At 40.4% G+C, this 21,435-nt stretch overlaps 1 protein-coding gene across 4 annotated transcripts in view; it reads right to left on the minus strand.

Annotated features, from left to right (window-relative positions):
* FRY (FRY microtubule binding protein) overlaps window positions 1-21,435 on the minus strand; it is a 425,432-nt gene that overhangs the window by 209,091 nt on the left and 194,906 nt on the right. The window contains exon 1 of one of the 4 annotated variants that reach the window (XM_061133662.1): window positions 3,417-3,708. The exons of the other annotated variants lie outside the window; for them this stretch is intronic. Within the exon in view, the coding sequence (XP_060989645.1) occupies window positions 3,417-3,477 (61 nt within the window). The 5' untranslated portion in view covers window positions 3,478-3,708. Of the gene's footprint in view, window positions 1-3,416; window positions 3,709-21,435 lie in introns of those variants that run through there. 4 annotated transcript variants of the gene reach the window in all.

Below are 21,435 nucleotides of genomic sequence, written 5' to 3' on the forward strand. Positions count from 1 at the left end.
CTGTCTATGCTCATAGATAGGTCCCTGTGGGTGCTCTGGGCCTAACACAAAATGTGTTTCTTGCTGTGGGTCATGGTCAAGAAGGCTCTAGAGGCTGCAGGAGCAGCAGCGGTGTGTAGGCTGCTGCGTGGGTGTTAGACTCAGGCCCACCAGGAAGGACAAACCCAACTTCTTGGGCTATGTTATCAGAACCATATTTAAGCCAGAATCAAGGGTAAGAGAAGTGTGTTTGAGGCTGCATTAGTGGGCACATGACACAAGGACCCAATCTGAAGGGACAATAACGACAAGACAGGCTGGCTATGCGGAGATGACCAGCAGAAAGCAGAGCCAGAAGCCACCCTCTCCTGACATCAAATGTCACAAACCAAAGTTCTAGCTGTTCCCCTCTAGGATCGCTTTGGAGACGACATGATGCGGGACAGGGGGTGAGGGGACTTGAAAAGGAGTCCAATCCTATGTATGTCTTTGCTAATATAATCTATATCATGAAGTAATATATATACACAACAGTACAATATACATTATAATATGCATTCTACTATCAATACATACACATACATATGTTTACAGTACTATACCTACATGTATGTGTGATATAGATGCTCTGCATATGCATTATGCTCTATTGACTATGCCAAAGCTTTTGACTGTGTGGATCACAACAAACTGTGGAAAATTTTTAAAGAGATGGGATACCAGACCACCTTTCCTGCCTCCTGTGAAACCTGTATGCAGGTCAAGAAGCAACAGTTAGAACTGGATATGGAACAAGGGACTGGTTCCAAATTAGGAATGGAGCATGTCAAGGTTATTTATTGGCACCCTGCTTATTTAACTTCTATGCAGAGTACATCATGCAAAACGCCCGGCTGGATGAAGCACAAGCTGGAATCAAGACTGCCAGGGGAAATATCAATAACCTCAGATATGCAGATGACACCACCCTTATGGCAGAAAGCAAAGAGAAACTAAAGAGCCTCTTGATGAAAGTGGAAGAGAAGAGTGAAAAAGTTGGCTTAAAACTCAACATTCAGAAAACTAAGATCATGGCATCTGGTCTCATCACTTCATGGCAAACAGATGGAAACAATGGAATCAGTGACAGACTTTATTTTCTTGGGCTCCAAAATCACTGCAGATGGTGACTGCAGCCATGAAATTAAAAGACGCTTGCTCCTTAGAAGAAAAGCTACGACCAACCTAGACAGCATATTAAAAAGCAGAGACATCACTTTGCTGACAAAGGTCCATCTAGTCAAAGCTATGGTTTTTCCAGTAATCATGTATGGATGTGAGAATTGGACCATAAAGAAAGCTGAGTGTTGAAGAATTGATGCTTTTGAACTGTGGTGTTGGAGAAGACTCTTTAGAGTTCCTTGGACAGCAAGGAGATCAAACCAGTCAATCCTAAAGGAAATCAGTCTTGAATATTCATTGGAAGAACTGATGCTGAAGCTGAAGCGCTAATACTTTGGCCACCTGATGAGAAGAACTGACTCACTGAAAAAGACCCTGATGCTGGGAAAGATCAAAGGCGGGAGGAGAAGGGGAAGACAGAGGATGAGATGGTTGGATGGCATCACCAACTCGATGGACATGAGTTTGAGCAAGCTCTGGGAGCTGGTGATGGACAAGGCGACCTAGCGTGCTGCAGTCCATGAGATCGCAGAGCTGGACATGACTGAGCAACTGAACTGAAGTGAATACATATGATAACTCAAGATATATTTGCAGCATCTATAGCAAGATAAGGACTTCCAATGCAGGGCATGCAATAGAAATTACACAAATATTTACATCATTGACACTGAATTAACATTAAGTGATAATGAACTCACTAACATTTCACTGAATAAGTGAAATCCTTGATAGTCTGGTAAGTCCTTTATTTTGTCAAGATCAAAGTATTTATTAAATTCCTTTCATATGTGCTTACTTGGAGGCCAGATCATTTAATAAAAAATATTATAGGCCTTATTAAATTTTTAAATAGCTATGGAACTGTATAATGACTATAAAATACACTTAATAGATACATGCCTACCCCAAGTTTATCATTTCAGGTGATCATAAATCTTTCAATACACAGAAGCATATTAGTTGTTACTGATCTCTTAGAAAAGTTAAGTTTATAGATTGTGAGCAAGAGAGACACTGAGTTTGAAAAGAAGTTGAGCTGGCTACCAGAGCACACGAGCAGTCTATCCAGCAGTAACATAGCAAGGGTCAGTAACATTTCCAAGAGATAGCAAACAAAAATATGAATCATTTCATTAAGTCCTATTATGGTGGAGCATTTTTCCAAAGGCATAAAACCGTAAGTTTTGCCTTTTAACTTGTATGCTTGTTATACATTAAAAAAAATCTGAGAGGGGAAAAAAAAGTTTCCTAATATACTCCACTTTTAAACCATAAAGGGGTAAATTAATGACTAATAGAGATTTTATCCCTAGAAATAGAGTGGTATTATATGCAAATATCTAGTAGTTTTATTAGAGATAGTGCAGCAGAATAATTAACAAGTAATTAAATCTCCCAAATCATTAATAAACAAAATGCTTCTCTTCTACTAGAACAGTATGTATGCCTTTACCATTTATAAATTAACTTTTCCTCTACTTTCATTAAATAGAAAGTAAGAGGTCGATATCCAAGTTGCATGTAATTAACTCTGTGTCATGGAAGTTTCCTCTCATTAATTTTTTGGAACTCCTGTACAACACTGCTCACAAGGTTATGATAGAGCTAATGTAACCAGGCTATTTTATTTGGATAAAGAAAGAGCAGCCGCATGCAATTTGGATCCAGTTAATGTTGGTTAACATATGGCATCCTGTTTTTTAGTTCCTACACAAAAAAAGAAAAACAGTTTTTAAATGTTGGAGAAGGCTAGGCCCAAAGCAAAGGAAAGACTGCTTTAGGCCCATTTCAAGGTTTAAAACAAAACAAATAAGGATATTTACATCAACATTTAGAAGAAATCATGCATAAACCCTACCTCTGCTGTAATATTTAATGGGATGTTAACTATCTTCCAAATGCATACTAGCAGCTTTTTTTTTTTTTTATGGATTAGCAATTTTATAGAACAGAGAGTCAGACCAAATCTTTCAGTAGAATTTCAGTGCACAGAAAAATTCCATGACATCACAGGTTCGTTGTTCTACAGACTCATACACGAAATTAACCAAATCTTAACCTCAGAAACAATCCCAACAATTGCAATCCCAATCAGAAATCCTAAAGGGTATTATTCCCGTCTCTAAACAAGTGACATTACAACTAATCCCTGCATAGAGACGCAGGTGTCCCTACCACCCCCATCCACGGAAACCTTTAAGAGAACCCTCTCTCCACCCAGAGTCTGATAACCAATGACCCACTCCACACAATCATCAGCCTTTCATACCTACCAAGCCCTTTGATGAAGCTGATCACAGAGGATCGTCTCCAACAAGCTGTTGTAATCTCCATGAGCCTGAAAAGGAACCCAAACTCACAGTCGGGAACCGTTTGCACAGACTATGTTCCGAGGCAGAAAAAGAGAGTGACCGAGTCCATGATCCCGCTGCTCTCTGCCACCATAAGTGTCTCGGCCACCAGGTGGGTCTCCTTTATTTCTGGCCCAAGGTGTATTTTTAGTCAGGTGCTAAAGACCTACAGTAGAAGACAAACTAAAACAGGCCTTCCGTCCAGGGCAGACTGTTCATGCCAATGGGACAATTTTTAGCTGCTCGGTAAGACAGTGACCTACAACTTGCAGAGTGCCTGTATGTCTATATTTAACCACAAGAACATACTATGCTGCCAGATTAGCCAAGCTGCTCAGAGCACTCCAGGAACATGAGCCTGACCCCCACGGCTGGCCACAAACAGTCCACGCATTCCGAGTCCACGCACGCCCCCAGGGGCCAGCCCGCCAGGCTGCACTCGTGTTCCTGTGACCGGAGAAATACAAGAGCAAAGATAACACAGGGTGGTTGATAAACCGTTGCTTTGGGAACCAGGACTCTTGGCCACAAGTGCAAACAGCTTTAAACAGCTTAAGTTCTTACAGACAAAATGCAATAGCAGAGAATCCCTATCTGAAGCCAAGTCAGTGAGAAACTACACTTTTAAAGAAGACAAAACCCTGAACATCTGCTAACACAACCGGTAAAGAAAAGTGATCAGGGTGGAAATCTACAGTTCCATTATTTTAAAAGGCACAGCCTTAATCGGCTTGTGAAAAACTTAATTTATGAAGGAACCGATACTGGTGATGACGGTTAAGTGTTTCACCTTCAAATAAAAAATAAGATTAGGCCAGTGAGGAGACTGGGAAGGAAAAGGCAAAGTTACTTAAAAACAAAATAGAATTGTAACTAACTGAGCTTTCAATGGGCATTATTTTTGACAGAAGAATTGTATGAGGGTCAGTGAAAATGTATTTTCTTCACTAACACATCTGTGAAGAGCAAGAAACCCAAGTCATTTTCTATTCTTGATTTACTCAGGGTAATTGAAGGTTTGCTAGAGCAACATAGGTTGAAATTACAAAACAGCATGGTATGGTGAACTGACTGATGAACGGAAACATTTCACAGGAAGGAGAAAAATGTCCACATTCCCAGAATGAACACTCTAAGTGTTTCAGGCAAGCTCAACGCCAGCAAAGATGCCCCTGTGGTTCCACAGTATCTTACACATCCAGGGTTTATGATGCCTTTTTTTATTATTATTATTTTAGAGTCGATTGTGGTGCCTATGTAGCATCTGGTTTGTTTTCATGAAAGGGCTCAAAACAATTACAATACAATAGTGTGCTGAGGGAGGTATCTGAGTCTTGAGTATTGAATTCTTCAATTCTCCTTTTTCAGGATCTACATTGGAGTCAAGACTCAACTGAAAATCTGTACTTTGTCAGCTTCAAATCTCTCAGGCTATTATTAGGCCAGCCTTTTAAATGATGTGACTGTCACTCAATGGCAAAAAACATTACTTAAAAGAGCCTCAGCAAAATAAGAAAAAAAATTTTGTTTTGTCTTTTCACTCTATTACAGATATTATCAAACAGCATTTAAGGGAAGTACAAGAGAGAAAGAGGTAGAAAAAAGAAATAATGTTAGTGAGACATGGAACTGGAGTCAGGTACTCTGCCAGGCACTTTACATGTATTATTTCATTAAGTCCTCACAGCAACCTTATAAGACAGGCATTACAATTCCATTCTGGAGTCGACGAAAGGGGTTAAAAATAAGGTTTCTCAAGTCATTCAAATATAGGGTTGTCAGACTCCAGAGTCACTACATTTATTAATTTTTATTCTAGTACTTCCCATACTATGAATTGGAACTTCTAAACAAAGGTAAACTTAGAGTATTTGTTTTTGTAAACATTTTGAAAGAGCCTCCAAATCATCTACCTTTTTAATCCAGAAACTTCACATATCCAAAACCCCAGCATTCATGAATCCCAGAGTTGAGTCCCCATGATGCCCTCCATGATCTATTCATCCTTCTGCAGTAGCCTGGCCCATATCAGTCTGGGAAACATCCTAAGGGCATGAGTCACACTGTTCTCATCTTTGGATCCCTAGAAGAGTTTGGATCCCTAGAATTAATGGATAATATAAGGTGTCTTTTAGAGTCAAAAACAGATGGCACAAAGTCTGTCCATCTTTGTTACTAAGAATTCCTACCTCACCTCACCCGTCTCTACTCAGAGCTCATTTCTCCCACGGGACACACCATTCCAGCAATCCTGATCTTGCCTCAGTTTATGTCAGACTGAAAGCATCAAATCGTGGATAGGTGAAGGCTCCTATGGGCAGGCACACTGACAGCTGAGTAAGTGAAATGTGTCAGCTGATGGCTCAGATTGATAGAAAAACCAGAAGACAACAAAAAGCAGACATAAAACTTTTGAGGGATAGCAGCCTTAGGATATTTTAGTATAAAACGAGTCCATCCTGAACGTCCCTGGCAATCCAGTGGTTAGGAAACTTGCCTGCCAATGCAGGGGACATGGTTTCGATCCCTAGCCTCGGAAGATTCCACATGCCGCAGGGCAACTATGCCCGTGTGCCCTAACTACTGAGCCCATGCGCCGCATAGGCTACTGAAGCCCATGGGCCTAGAACCCATGCTCTCTGCAGCAAGAGAAACCACCGCAATCAGAGGCCCGCACGCCACAGCTGGAAAATAGCCCCCACTCAGCATGACTAGAGAAAAACTGAGTGCAGCCATGAAGACCCAGTGCAGCCAAAAATAAATAAAATAAGGTGGCCACATACAATGAATCTTTAATAATTAATATATTTGCTGATGATCTGAATTCATTTACACATGGTTGAATCATGACAGCCTCTGACAGCACGGATACAATACAGAGAATAGTAAGGTACACTTTGGAAAGACTTCTATCCAGTATTATTAAACTGAAATGTTTTGACACTTCAAGGGTTAAACTTCATGACCTGAAGAAATTTACTCAGAGATCATTTGTTCCCCGATGATGCTAAATAAATGTCATGCATTTTAAACTATATTAATGTAATCTAAATTTAATAAATAACATAAAATGGACTGCTGGCATGCTTAATTGATAGTTCCATAATAATCCTCAAATATTAATTGAATGATGACTTTAAAGTTGATGCTTTTTATTACTTTAACAGTTAATCTAATATTCATAAAAATTTCCTTTCTGTATCTGTGTGGCCTGGTGGCCTGACTGCAAATATTTTTAAGTGCAAATGAAAGCCCAATCTGGCTGCTTCTCTTTTCACAAGCTTAGAAGTTGCAAGGACATTCCTGAGTGTATCTGGTTAACCTCATTGCTTTGGGAAAGACTGTTTCTAGGCTACTGACAGACTGATACTATTTCATGCTACTTGATTAACATGAAGGTTAGATTATATAACCACTTTCATCAAATGGGACCTACAGGACTGTATGAACCTTCTTTAATGTATATTACAATCTACCTTATTATATTATGGGAAGCAAGAAATAGCCTTTAGACACCCACTCCAATTTTTCTAGCATGGAGAACAAGTCAACATTTAAAATGATGATACTGAACATTAACTACATCAAAACCCTGAAGTGATAAGAAACTCAAGCTGATAATGATTCTTTCTCTTTTTTCCATCACTGGTCTTAAAAACCCAACATTTCTCACTGAGTCTTTAGGACCAGTGTGTGATACATTTAATGAAATATTTCAGTAATAAGATGTTACATTTTATTTGCATAATCACATGCATATTAGCCTTTCTAGGAATTTAATAGATACAAGGGGCCTCCCTGGTGGTTCAGCAGTAAAGAATCTGCCTGTGATGCCAGAGACATGCAGAAGATGCAGGTTCAATCCCTGGGTCAGAAAGATCCCCTGGAGCAGGGTATGGCAACCTACTCCAGTATTCTTGCCTGGAAATCCCCATGGACAGAGGAGTCTGGAAGGCTGCAGTCCATGGGGGTCATGAAGAACTGGACATGACTGGGCAACTAAATAACAACAGTAAATACAAGTGCTAAAACAGTATCATAGAAACATGGCAATTAACGATAAGACACCAGTGCCAAAAGGATTATATATATCTTTTCACTATTTTTCCATGACATAACGTAGTACAGAATATAATCATTCACTTGGATTAACAAATCTTTCAGAGACAAAGAACCTCTGAGGCTGTCTTAGAATAGAAACCAAATTAAGTACAACACAAGCAAACATCCCATGCAGCCTCACCCCTTCCCTGTGGAAACCATAATAAGGGCCAAGAACCTATCAAAGACAGGGTGTCATTATGCTTGGAGGCAACGGCTATCATACAGGCTTCTAGCTGTAGGTGGCAACTGCCAAGCAGGTCATTACCTAAAGACAGATGCAACAAACAAATGCAGTCCGAAACGTTTACCAGGAAGGCCTCTAGGAAAATACTGGTTTGTTCTGGTGCAGGGCACCCCTGGAGCCCAGCCACTGTTACAGCAGCGTTCTACCAACAGGTGTGCAATACTCATGACTTCAGATTGTCTGAATGTACAGAGCCTCTCTTTAAACCTCCACGTGTCACCCATTCTCTTGTAAATTACCAGGTGCACTTAAGCCCCACCTTGGAGAGGAAAATCAGAAGGGGTTCTATGCTAATGAGAAATGAAAGAACTTACTTGTGTTAGACATACTCTAAGTGCTTCTTCTCCAAAAACTTTTCTCTGAAGATGAATCAGCTTAGAAAAACACTCCCCAGTTCCACAGCAGAAAGTGCAATGCCTAACCAGATCTTTCCCTGACCTATAGTCTTTTAATTATGTTATACTGGAGGAACACTCTATTGATCCTATTTCTTGAGTTTAATGCATTTATTCTGGGAGGAAGAGGGCTGACAAAAAACTCTTTACAGCTCTTTTTATAGAGCTTGGGAGCTCCATAAAAAGCACAAATTCCAGGACAAATTTCACCAATTTCTGGTGAAATTGGTGGAAAGCTGGGATCTATCTTTTTTAAAGGCTCCACAAGTAATTCAGATATGCAGCCAGGTTTGGAAGCTACTGGTGGCCTCTGGGAATATTTAATTTAAAAACAATGATAATTGAGTATGCTGTAAAACTGTCTCCCCAGACAGGGGAATGAGAGGGTTTAAAACAGTTACCATCTTGAACAGAGCTGTCAAGCTAGTAACCTCATCCTTACAACTCAAAACATAATAAAGAACCAGAAAGTAACCTCCCCCCAAACTTGGGGCTCATTTATGTTGTCCTTAATGTGTTTTTTCATCTCAAAACAGCCTCATAGCTTCTCTGCCCAAATAGATGTCACAAAACTCAAGTACTTTACACAGTCTACTCAAGTCCTCACTGCAAGTCTAACTTTTATTTGCATACAACTCAGGCAGGTTTATTTGTTCAGTTTTTAAACCCTCAGCGAATTGGATGCAGAGAAGGCAAGATGTAACAAATGATCACTTCACAGATGCAAAAATTCTAAAATGCACTCACACAATTAATGACAGTGCCAACAAAAGCAGGCAATATCTGCCTTTAGAGTAAGCCTCCTGGAAACAATAGTCCATAAGGACATTTCTGACTAGTGGCCCAGAACAAAAAGGGGATCTTCAAGATGTTGCATTAGGGACTTTCCTGGTGGTCCAGTGTTAAGACTCCACGTTTCCACTGCAGAGGATGAGTGTTTAATCCCTGGTTGGGGAACTAAGATTCTTCAAGCCATGCAGCATGGCAAAAAAAAAAAAAAAAGATGTATTGCATCAATAGTGGAGGGTGAAAACTCAAAGGATTTTCATATTTTTACCCAAAACATCTAAATACTTAATACAATGAACTTGATAATGGGAGCTCAGAGAGGTACAGTTAAAATGAGAGAAAACAACTACTGCATCTGGAAAAGCATCATTTAAATCAATATTTCCAATTAAAGTTTTGACTGGGCCTGAAAATGTTAACCTTCTTGATCAAGTATGCAAATGCTGGTGAAACAGCTAATGCCAGGAGCTTAAGGAATGAGCTCTATCCCTCCCTTTTGACTATTCATTAAGAAGCATACAGAAAACAGCAGTGCCTAAAAACCAGTTACACTGAACATTAAAGAACCATTCAACTAAGTATCCCATATCCATTTCCACCCAACACTTATGAATCTTCTGTACTGGTTTTATGTAGGAGCAAAAAAGAGGTATTCCCAAAAGAGAACTTTATACATTAGCAATGAACATAGTAAAGGCACCACTATGTGGGGGATTAAAATGGCTGTTTTTCTATCAAGTTAAATTTTGCCTTTACAGGTCAATGAAGAAGCAGGAAGAAGGGACTTTGTCACATAGCTTTTTACTACTAAGGAAGCGTCTATCCCCAAGACTTTTCATCTCCACAACTTTGCTCTGCCCAAGGATCCAGGCAGGAGTTGATAATATGTTTGAGAATATGGTCTAAGAAAGGGTACTCCTTCAGGTAAGACCTTAAGTGTCCAAAGCAGGCAAAATAAGGACTCCATGGCAGCCAGGTTTAATGGGTTCTTGCCCCACGACTAGCCATGGGACCTTGGGCAAGTCAAGCAGTTTGAGATCCAGACTTTTCACTCAAAAGATAATAGATTCAGACACTTGCTATGAAAAAATAGTCATCCTCTTGCAGCATTTTAAAAGCAACTAATCATTACTTTGGCTAACCTAGAGAGCTGCCTTCAAAGAAGATGTCATCAATCTAGCAGGCAGAACAAGCTGAGTGTCAGAAGTCACCACTAAGCATAATCAGTATAAGGCAACTCCCAAGATGAAATCCAGGTTTAGAATACCTTTATTTTTTTATTATGAAATGATTCTGCTGCCTAAAAGTCTGGGGACCTACTAAAAAACAATTCAAGATAATTTTAGCTGTACTGTTCAATACCAGCCACATCAAACTATGAAGCACTTGAAATGTGGTTAATGCAACTGAGTTACTGCATTTTCATTTTAATCCGTTTAAATTAAAATTGAAGACTTGATACTTGATTCAGTTATAGGAAAAAATTTAGGTACATCTGTAATAATTTGCATATGTAAAACTAGTTTTTTTAAACTGTAAATTTTATGATATCTAAATAGAGATCAAGGATTTTTGACCAATTTGCTATTCATATTTAGAAGCATTGGTGGTTTGAGATGAATCAACACTGGATTTTGGAGAATTATTCCCTCTAAAAAGAATATGAAATATTTCATTAATAATGTTTATGGTGATGGAGAAAGAGACATAGAGAACAGACCTATGGGCATGAGGGGAAGGGAAGAGGGAGAAGGTGAGATGTATGGAGAGAGGAATATGGAAATTTACAATACCATATGTAAAATAGATAGCCAATGGGGATTTGCCGTGTGACTCAGAGAATGCAAACAGGGGCTCTGTGACAGGCTGGGGGGTGGGATGGGGAGGGAGATGGGAGGAAGGATCTGGAGGGAAGGGACATGGGTGTACTTATGGCTAATTCTTGTTGATGTATGACAGAAAACCACAAAATTCTATAAACCAATCATCTTTCAATTAAAAAATTTTTTAAAAAGAAAAAAATAATGTTTATACTGACTACATGTCAAAATAATATTTTAGATATACTGGACTAGGTAAAATACTAAAAGAAATTTCAGATGTTTTCAAGCTTTGCTTAATGTGACTACTAGAAAGCTTAAAAGTACAAAAAATCATGCATTACATTTCTATTGTACATGCTGTTCTCCAGACCACTTACTGCTTTATAAAACTTAAGACATATGGGAAACCATTTTTGTGAATAAACATGGAAAGCCATTAGGAAAAGCCACCGTGTTGCATAACTATGAATCAGTAAACACCTCTAGCCATAAATATTCACAAATAAGCAATAAAATATTGATGTATTGATTCAATATGCGAATATCTATTAATCACTTCAAAAACTATCAGGCTGGGTAAGACTGGGAACTTGGTTTTAGGGGGACTCTGTTCCAAGACTGAGGAGTTAGCTTTATGCCTGCTTGAAGCTGAAAAAGTTAAAGTAACTTGTCCAAGATCGCACACCCAAGGGACTCCAATACAGTTCTCCTGGCTCAGAAGTGTGGACTCTTCTTGCTATACCAAACTGCCTCCTAGAAACTGAGATGCAAAAACACCATAAAAGAGATCTCAGATACTAAATGCTTCCACATGGCACCCAAATCTGCATAAAACCAAAAACATAAAACTGACTAGGAAACAGATTTTTAAACATCTTACTAGTCCCTTAGCCCTGTCTAACTATATCCCACATGTTACAGCTGAGTACACACGGATTTGGGATAACCACTGTATTACCATCAGCATTCTCACTAAAAACCATGGATTCCCACTGTGCCCGCCTCTTGAGGGTCACTTCTTTGCAATTCAGGGCAATCCAAAACACCTACTGCAGTGCTCTGCACACAGTGGGTTCTCAGCATATCTGTTTGTTTACAGCTTTAATTTGGAAACCACGGGAATGAGGGAAGAAAAGCTGGTAAAACAGTCTGACAAAATGTGAATTCCTCACACAGGGACCACAATCTTGATTCATGCTGTTCCCACAGCAGGATCATTTCATCGGCTAATCCCCACCTGAAACCTCAGAGTCCTTGGAGCGCTGGGGAACATGGGCTCCTATTCAAGCAGAAAGCTCAACTGGCAACTGTGTGTCTGAAGCTTTGGTGGGCTTCTATTTCATTCCAGGAGGTAGGTCTTGAATTCCCTTCAGCTGCTCTGGCCAGCCACCCTACCACTCCCTTCCTCTGCTTCTTCACTCCAGCCACACACTTTTTGCTTGACATGCCTTTTCCTCCCAATCCTGCCAACACATCTTCTCTTTCAAAGACCTTTTACAAATCCAACTGGTACCACAAAACCTCCCTTAACCAAATAAAAGGGCAACAGTTCTTTTCCTCACCCAATTACATCCTGGGATGCAATAACTTTGAGCCCTCAGAATGGAAAGGGATGGAAATATTTAAATATGTATCTCTATGAATGGAGGTTTGTTACTGTATACATTTAAATATGTATATGTATGAATGGAGTTTTGTTACTGCATAATTTCTTGGTTTATGGTAAAGTATTATTTCTGTCTCAACTATACTGCTGTTAGTTCATTTATTTAAATAATTCTCATTGTTAAGTAGTCTTTTTTTTTTTTTTTTTTTTCCTGGCCTCACAGCACAGCATATGGGATCTTAGTTCCCCAACCAGGGACCAAACCTGTGTTCTCTGCAGTGGGAGAGTGTGGTCAACCACTGAACTACCAGTCCCTTACTATTAAGTAGTTTTTTAAGAGCTTGTTCACATGCTCATGTGTCTTCCTAAAATACTACGTGTGGCAGATATGTAATTATAACTTTAAGTTCCTTTATTGTGCAATATTCATTGAGAGAACTAAGTGCTCAAGACAGGGTAAGTGTAAGGTTTACACTGTTGTTTTATGACAAATTACGTGCATGTCCGCCTTACTTTCCTATGTGATGACAAACCCCCTGCCATGACTTATTAATTGTCACAGGGCACTCGGCGGCATTCTGAAGCAGTGACGGCCATGCCCTGGCAGCCCATAAAAGTGAACACAACTTCCAGCAGTTTCCTCACGTAAGGGCAGGGAGGAGGCACTGGGAGAATCTGATCCAACTAGCCTAATGGGATAGAGTTTGAACTGGCACAAAAACATAGAAAAATATGTCATCATCGAGTTGCCTAAGACTAGCAGAGATTTTTCTCCCAGAGAGATTTACGCAAGTCCACATGGCCTGGGAAGCACACCAGCTCTCTCTAGAAGGTAGAAAGGAACTCGAGAGCCGGTCCTAGGAGGACCAAACCATTTACGGCTATGAATGCCCCAAAAGGCAACTAACAGAGATCACATCATCCTGAACCTTGTCTCTTAAGTACTGTTTGTGACCATTCATGATGCACTGCTTTCCTGTGAAAGTCACACTACACAATCCTAGGAGATTTCCATATATAAAAATTGGTTAGACAAATTAGGGGACGTCCCTGAAGTTCCAGTAAGTTAAGACTCCATGCTTTCACTGCAAGGGTTGTGGGTTTGATCCCTGGTTGGGGAACTAAGATCCCACATGCTGTGTGACTTGGCCAAAAAAACAAAACAAAACAAAAAAACAAAACAAACTGGTTAGACAATTTAGATAAACTGATAACCTGAAACCATCCCAAAGTATTCCAGAGGGCTGTGCATCATTTATTAGAGCCTTATTTGTGCATTTAAATGATTCAAGGTGCCTTGCTCATCTAAATTTTATTTTATTGAAACACAAAATCCCTGCTCATCTATATAATCTGGGAATAACCATGAACCAAACTCAACAATATATATCAGCACAAAAATGCCTCTGCTATGAGATGTCAACAGGTAACTCCATCATCACCTTTTAGCTTCAACACAAATATTCTAAGAGGACAACTCCCATTCAACGTATAATTTCAAAACGCTGTTCCTTAGGTAATTGCTTCTGTCTCTTGCCCTCTCTTTTTTAAGCCACTTGCATGAGCTACATCATCATACATATCATGTGTTAAAATCAAGCACAGCCTCGGTTTAGGGAGGACACTCAGCCCTGGCCACTCTAACCCAGACAAGTTGCTGGAAACTGTTCCCTCCTCTCCACCTCTCCTTCTCCCTTACTTTGAGCTATGTCATCTCTTCCCTGGGTTATCCTCATAGAGATTCTTCTATTTCCATTTTCAACCCAAACTCCCAGCATTTCCTGGAATCTGTCCATGTTGCTCCTGCTTTAAAAAGCTGCTGGGGCACCACACTTGAAAATGTGTGGGCTAATTTCACATATCTTTTCATATTGATTTCTAACATAAATCCCCAGTGATAAGGGAACAGACTCTGTACTACTTTAATACCTTTAGACCATGAAATGTTTGCACCTTGCTTTATGTCTCTGGATATGTTCCACTGTCTCCTGGTTTATGGGAGCTTGAATAGAACTTGTATCCTGCTGTTGTGTGAAAATTGTATAAATCTTAATTATGTTGAATTGGTTTATAGTGCTCTTCAGGTCTACTGTATCCTTCTACTTTTCTATTCATTAATTTTTGAGAGTTTGATATTGAAACTCCAACTAAAAGTCTTAATTTATCTACTTACAAAATAATTTTAATATGTAGTAGAACCATATGTAACTTTGCTCTGTATTTTCCAAGTCTCCTGTAAATGTGTTATCATACTTTCAAAATTTTAAAAATAAAAAAGAAGAAGAAAACAAACAAAAGCTGTGGGGATTGCCTGATGCTTTCAGGATAAAGCCCAGACCCTTCAACAGCTCCTTCAGTGCTCCTTATGATTTGACACAATTGTATGCAGGTACCCACTGTCACTCTTCTGGGACCCTGAAATCCAGCCGCTCCCTGAATCCATGAATTTCATCCCCCCAGCATTTGATCACGCTCTTCCCTTTGCCCTCCCCTCTCCTATCTGAGGCATTCTTCAAGTTCAAATGTCACAGCCTCTTGGAACAATTCCTCTGCCTCTTCCTTCCCACATTAAAAAAAAAAAAAATTAATCACTTTATCCTCTGGATGATTATTTATGTCAGTATCCCTGAGTCCAAGCACAAGGCCTGGCACAGGAAAGAACATTTATCTGATCAGCATTTTTGTTCTCCGCAACTTCCTTCTATCTGTCCTTTCATCAAAGCCAGCTGTCTCTGACTGTAAAGTCCATAGAAGGCAGGAGGTGGCCCTGCTGCGTAGGCTCTATCCGGCCTGGTGCCCTACTCAAGCAGGCATCCAATAATTTGTAAGAGAAGGGGAAGGCTGTTGATTCACTGACAGGAACTTCCTGAAGCTCATTCAGGCATGTCCAATTTGATGCTCTGAGTAAATCCATCTTAACTGTCAGGACAAAAATCTTTGTGTTCAGAACTTTTTTCTACTAAGACAATCAATTTCTCCAAATATGAAACAGCAGCATCCCTCCCATGGAAAAAGACCTTGATCATAAAGAACTATTTCTGTAATCTCACTAAAAATAGTTTCCTTCTAATTTGGCAAAAGTTAAATCCATTTAACTTAAATGACACTGTAGACAAATGTAGGAATAAGTTAATATATTTTCTAGAGAAAGCAATCTTTGATAGTGTCAACTAATTTAAAACAAAACAAAACAAAAAAACCAATCACAGAAATATTCCCTGAAGTTGGCTGATTACTACACAAATACATTATTTCACCCTAACTGCATCTTGAGTTTCATGGATACATGGGCCCTGAGTTCTGTGAACACAAAGTCCATTCATGTTCCTGCAAAATGGCAAAAATTTTGTTCTTTTTTATGGCTAAGTAGTATTCCATTGAATATATCTATACTAAATCTTCTTTATCCATTCATCTGCTGATGGACACTTAGGTTGCTTCCATATCTTGGCAATTATAAATAAGGCTACTATGAACACTGGAGTGATGTATCTTTTTGAATTACCATTTTTTGGGGGGCGGGGACATATATACAGGAGTAGAACTGCTGAGTTTAACTTATTAAATCCACCCAAAGAAAACAGGCGAAGGTCACAGAGGGAAAGAGACTTTATAGCCAAGGCTGGATGTTGAGCCCCAGGTTAGAGCAAAATCCCTCCATCCCCCAATACAGAACATTGTTACTGCTTGCTGGGAGCTCATCCATGATGGGATCAATGTAAGTTATATTTGGCCATAGGCCTCCTATACCCATTCAGGTAATTTTACTCATCATTAACATGTAACAGTTTCTTATCAAGTGCCAATGTGCCTGAAAGGTCTGGGGAATATAAGGATGAACAGATGGTGGATTCTTAGCCCAGGTGGGACTTAGACCACAAAGTACACCTGCACAACACTGTAGACATTGCTACTGGGGAAGGATGTAGAAAGAGCACGGGAGGTGGAGCAGTCAGAGAAGACTTCACCCCAAAGGTGACATCTGGACTCACACTTGGGAGAGGACTTTGGCTCAGTTCCAAAAAACACATGCTTAAGGTTTTTGAACTGTGGTGTTGGAGGAGACTCTTGGACAGCAAGGAGATCAAATCAGTCAATCCTAAAGGAAATCAATCCTGAATATTCACTGGAAGGACTGATGCTGAAGCTCCAATACTTTGGCCACCTGATGCAAAGAGCCGCCTCACTGGAAAAGACCCTGATGCTGAGAAAGACTGACGGCAGGAGGAGAAGGGAACAAGAGAGGATGCGATAGTTGGATGGCATCACCGACTCAATGGACATGCTGCTGCTGCTGCTAAGTCGCTTCAGTCGTGTCCAACTCTGTGCGACCCCATAGACAGAAGCCCACCAGGCTCCACCGGCCCTGGGATTCTCCAGGCAAGAACACTGGAGTGGGTTGCCATTTCCTTCTCCAATGCATGAAAGTGAAAAGGGAAAGTGAAGTCACTCAGTTGTGTTCAACTCTTAGCGACCCCATGGACTGCAGCCTACCAGGCTCCTCTGTCCATGGGATTTTCCAGGCAAGAGGACTGGAGTGGGGTGCCATTGCCTTCTCCCAGTGGACATGAGTTTGAGCAAATTCCAAGAGGCGGTGAAGGACAGGGAAGACTGGTGTGCTGCAGTCCAGGCAGTTGCAAAGAGTCAGACACGACTTAGCAACTGAACAACAAGGTTAAACTCATGTGACGCCTGCAAGACAGGCTTCAACTGTAGCACATATTAATACCCTGCTGCACTAGCAGTCACTCCAAGCAACTCTGAATTTCAGAGATTTTCTGAAGTTCCGGAAATACACCTCTTTACCAAAAGGTCTTCTACAAGGAGTGGTAAAGACCAGCTCGCCAAGGCAAGATGTTACAAAGAGACTCCAGGACTCTGTCCCTGGCCCTATTGTCTTAGCAATGAACCAACATGTTAAAACCATTAACTCACAGAGGAATTTAGATAAGCATTAATTAAATAATAATAATGGCCACAATTTATCGAGCAATTACAACAGTGAGGCTGTATATTAAACTTTTTATAAACATTATTGTTGTTCAAACAGTAAGTTGTGATTGACTCTTTGTGACCCCGTGAACTGCAGCACACCAGGCTTCCCGGTCCTTCACCATCTCCCGGAGCTTGCTCAAATTCATATCCATTGAGTCAGTGATGCCATACAACCATCTCATCCTCTGTCGCCCCCTTCTTCTTCTGCCCTCAATCTTTCCCAGCATCAGGGTCTTTTCCAATGAGTCAGTTCTTCTCATCAGGTGGCCAAAGTATTGGAGCTTCAACTTCAGCATCGATCCTCCCAATGAATATTCAGGATTGATTTCCGTCACGATTGACTGGTCCGGTCTCCCTGCTGTCCAAGGGACTCTCAAGAGTCTTCTCCAACACCACAATTTGAAAGAATCAATTCTCTGGCGCTTAGCCTTCTGTATGGTCCAACACTCACTACCAACAGTCACTACATGACTACTGGAAAAACCATAGCTCTGACTATATGGGCCTTTGCTGGCAAAGTGATGTCTCTGCTTTTTAATATGCTATCTAGGTTTGTCATAGCTTTCCTTCCAATGAGCAAGCATCTTTTAATTTCATGGTTGCAATCACCATCCACAGTGATTTTCAGTTCAGTTCAGTTGCTCAGCAGTGATTTTAGAGCCCGAGAAAACAAAATCTGTCACTGCTTCCACTTTTTCCCCTTTTATTTGTCATGAAGTGATGGGACTCATTCAATTATTATGGCTTTATGGTAGACATATTACATATGCATGTATGTATATTATTTATTTATAAAGAGAGATACAATATATATTAAAAACCTTTCTACAGAATCAGAGTTGAAGCACCTTGCTCAAAGTCACATAGCAAGTTAGAGGCTAAGGCAAAGCACATGGTCATAACTATTCCAAATCACACAGAAAAAAAGTAAATCAAACAAGCTTAAATCAATTCTTTCCATACTTTGTACTACAATCAAAATTAGTGAACTCCAATGGTCAAAGAGGCAGAAGAATTAAAAAATATCAAAAACAAAGTAAAACATCGTGGTTCCTCCATGTAAAAAAAGAGTCCATGTTGAAGAAGCACAGTTTTGTGTGGGGACTGAACCTGTCCTCACACCAGAACACAGTGAACTAGGTTTGCATTATGAGCCTTCTTCCTTTGTGCCACGTGACCAGCACTGCATCATTTCCTTCTGCAGCAGGGCTTGGTGAAGGGTGTGATTCACTTCTGTTTTTCAGTAAGAAAAAAATAAAAGCAAGTAACCCAAATGAGATGACACTCTTGGCTGGTAGTTAACTTTCCACTTACAAGGAAGGAGATGGAGACTTGGACCCAAGCTCTGAGCACACATGACTTTGCCAGCCCAGCACCATCAAGCCTGGGTTGTTCTTTGGCATGAGTTGAACCCTGTCCATAAGGAACTTTCTAACCTCCTCTTCATTGTGTGGGTCTACAGCAGAAACTTCATGACAACACTGAGCTGAATAGATCAGCTGAGTGGTCATCTTTCAATACAACACATGGTTTAATCAGACACAGACCGAAGTGGGGAGGGATGGCCTCGGAACAGTGTCAACAATTTATCCTTTCCCCAGAGCCTGAAGAGCACTTTCATTCTCCTGGCCCAAGAAGTGACAGTCTCTGAGTCACTCCCTGAAACAAGAGCCTTATCTGGCAGAACAATATGATATTTAATGAGCTCATTGGGCCAGTTTGAAGACTGTTATTTTGTGTATAAGGGACACTTGAGAACTGTTGAATGGCCCTTCCATCACTGGAGTTTGGACCCTTCATGAGTAATTAGAGCCTCGGCCTGAGTTCATGTGTTTTATTAGCAAATAATTATACTGAGCTCTTGGTTTTTCACTTAACTATAAGCCAGTTTTTTCTTAATTTCTGCATCATGCCCACCAAACCCAGGCTCTTCAACTCTTGCTAGCATGAAAAAATACAGAGTCATATGTCCTACTCCTTTTACCTTAAATTCTGTTCCCTGCCCTGAAACAACACTGCATGCCTGGGCAATGACTGTGATGACAGAGTGTGGGTCAGAGATAGAATCCAAGTCTGTGTTCTACCAAACCTTTTCTTCATGACTTTTTTATTTTTTACAGGACTGGGTTTTGGAGAGTTTTTTATTAAAATATCTCATTAATATGCTTAAAATGTAATGAAATAGCTAATAATATTGCATATGAAACTATACTTACAAAATGTGATAGAGAAAGAGAAGAAAAGGAGAAAAGAAAAAAGTAACAAGGGAAAAGAACCAAAATCAAGAAGAACATGAAAGGAAAAGAACAGAAAGAAGTAAATAATCTATAGACTTCTTAAGCCTACCAGAACAAACAGATTGGATAAACATGGTCAAGACAATGAATTCAGATGACGACGCGAGTTCACAATGATATTTTAATTATTCAGTATGCTTGCTACCATCAACATGAGGCCGACCCTGCCTGTGCGAACATCACTCTCAGTGCTGACACACAGTCCCAAGGGCCAAGGTGAAGACCACCCCTCAAGGCTGTGGAAAAGACCAGACTGTCCTGGGAAGGCAGAGAGGTGGGGGCAGCAGAAAGGCTGGCAAGGAAGAGCCGAGATGCTCCAGGTGAGAGGTGATGAAGGCCTGGAGCAAGGCTGTGGTAGAGGTGATGGTGATGGAGACCCAGATGCAGAAAAGCACAAGACGTTTCAGCCAGGTTTTGAATGAAGACCAAAGGGTTGAAAAGAACGGAGTCTCTTGCCTGAGACGACCCCTAGAGAAACTCAGCATCTATACTGAGAATACTGAGCACAGTAAAGGACCTGGAGGAGAGAGATAAAGTTACAGCTTCACCAGGCTGTTGAGAAAAAGATTCAGTGTTGGCGAGGACTACCAGCAGAGCGGGAAAGGAAAAGAAAAGCTGGCCTTCAGGGTCAGTGGACCATATTTACGTACAAACAATAGTCACTCTTACTCAGAGACACAATTCATCTTTCATGGGGTTGGTCCCTCGTCATATTCAACTGTGATTATTGATTTATGTAGATCTCTTTCACCAGACAATCCTCTCCTTAAGAGCAGGAACTTGACTCATGTTCAGCTTAAAGTCATCTCTGGTCATTAGGATTTAGTTTTTGGCTTTTCCTTCTGCTGTCTACACGAACTGTGTGTCTCAAGGCTGGACGCAGCATGTCAATCAGAGTGGCCAAGAATGAATTGATCCTGTTTTCAGGAACAAACGGGCATTCCAAAAGTTCCCCCAGCAACCGAATCGCAGTTGCAAGCTTGCACTGAGGCTGAAAAGGCGAGCACCTGCCTCTTTGAAACGTTCTGGTGGGACAGCAGCACAGGAGAGGGGGGCTGGGTAGCGCTCCTGCAGGCCCACCGACAGGAACAGAGGCTCTGCAGGCAGAGCTAAATCTGAATCCAGCTGCCAGTGCTTATTCACGCCCTTCCCTTGGGGAAGTCATTTATTCTAGGGTTTTTACCTGTGAGGAGACATTTGCCTCACCAGGATTTAATGAAGTTTAAATGAGATGGTGCACAGCACGCTGGCTGAAACCGAGCCAATTCTTCTTATTGGACTATTTGTAAGATTAACTTGGGGGAGGGGGCATGGACAGGTAAAGTCAGGCTTAAAGCGCTTTCAAATAGCTGAATCTGAATGATGAGACTGAAAGCTAAACCTCACTGGCAAATACTGACATTTCTATGTAAGTAGAAACATCTGAAAATAGGAAAACATTTGGTCATTTTTGGGTAATAACAAAATTAAGGATATTTCATCTACTACTGCCAAATGGCACTCAAAGGAATTAATATTGTATTTTTTCATTTTAATCTAACAACAGATTTGAATATACCCATTACATTCCTTTGCGTTTTTGTCTTTCAACTGAGAACTGGGTACGATCTCAAGTTTCTGATCTAGTAATATTCTTCCTTACAACTTGCTTTAAAAAACAAAAACAAAAAAACAGATTCAATTTCTTA

Source organism: Dama dama, chromosome 30 (assembly GCF_033118175.1).
Source record: "Dama dama isolate Ldn47 chromosome 30, ASM3311817v1, whole genome shotgun sequence".
Classification (NCBI taxonomy): Eukaryota; Metazoa; Chordata; class Mammalia; order Artiodactyla; family Cervidae; genus Dama; species Dama dama.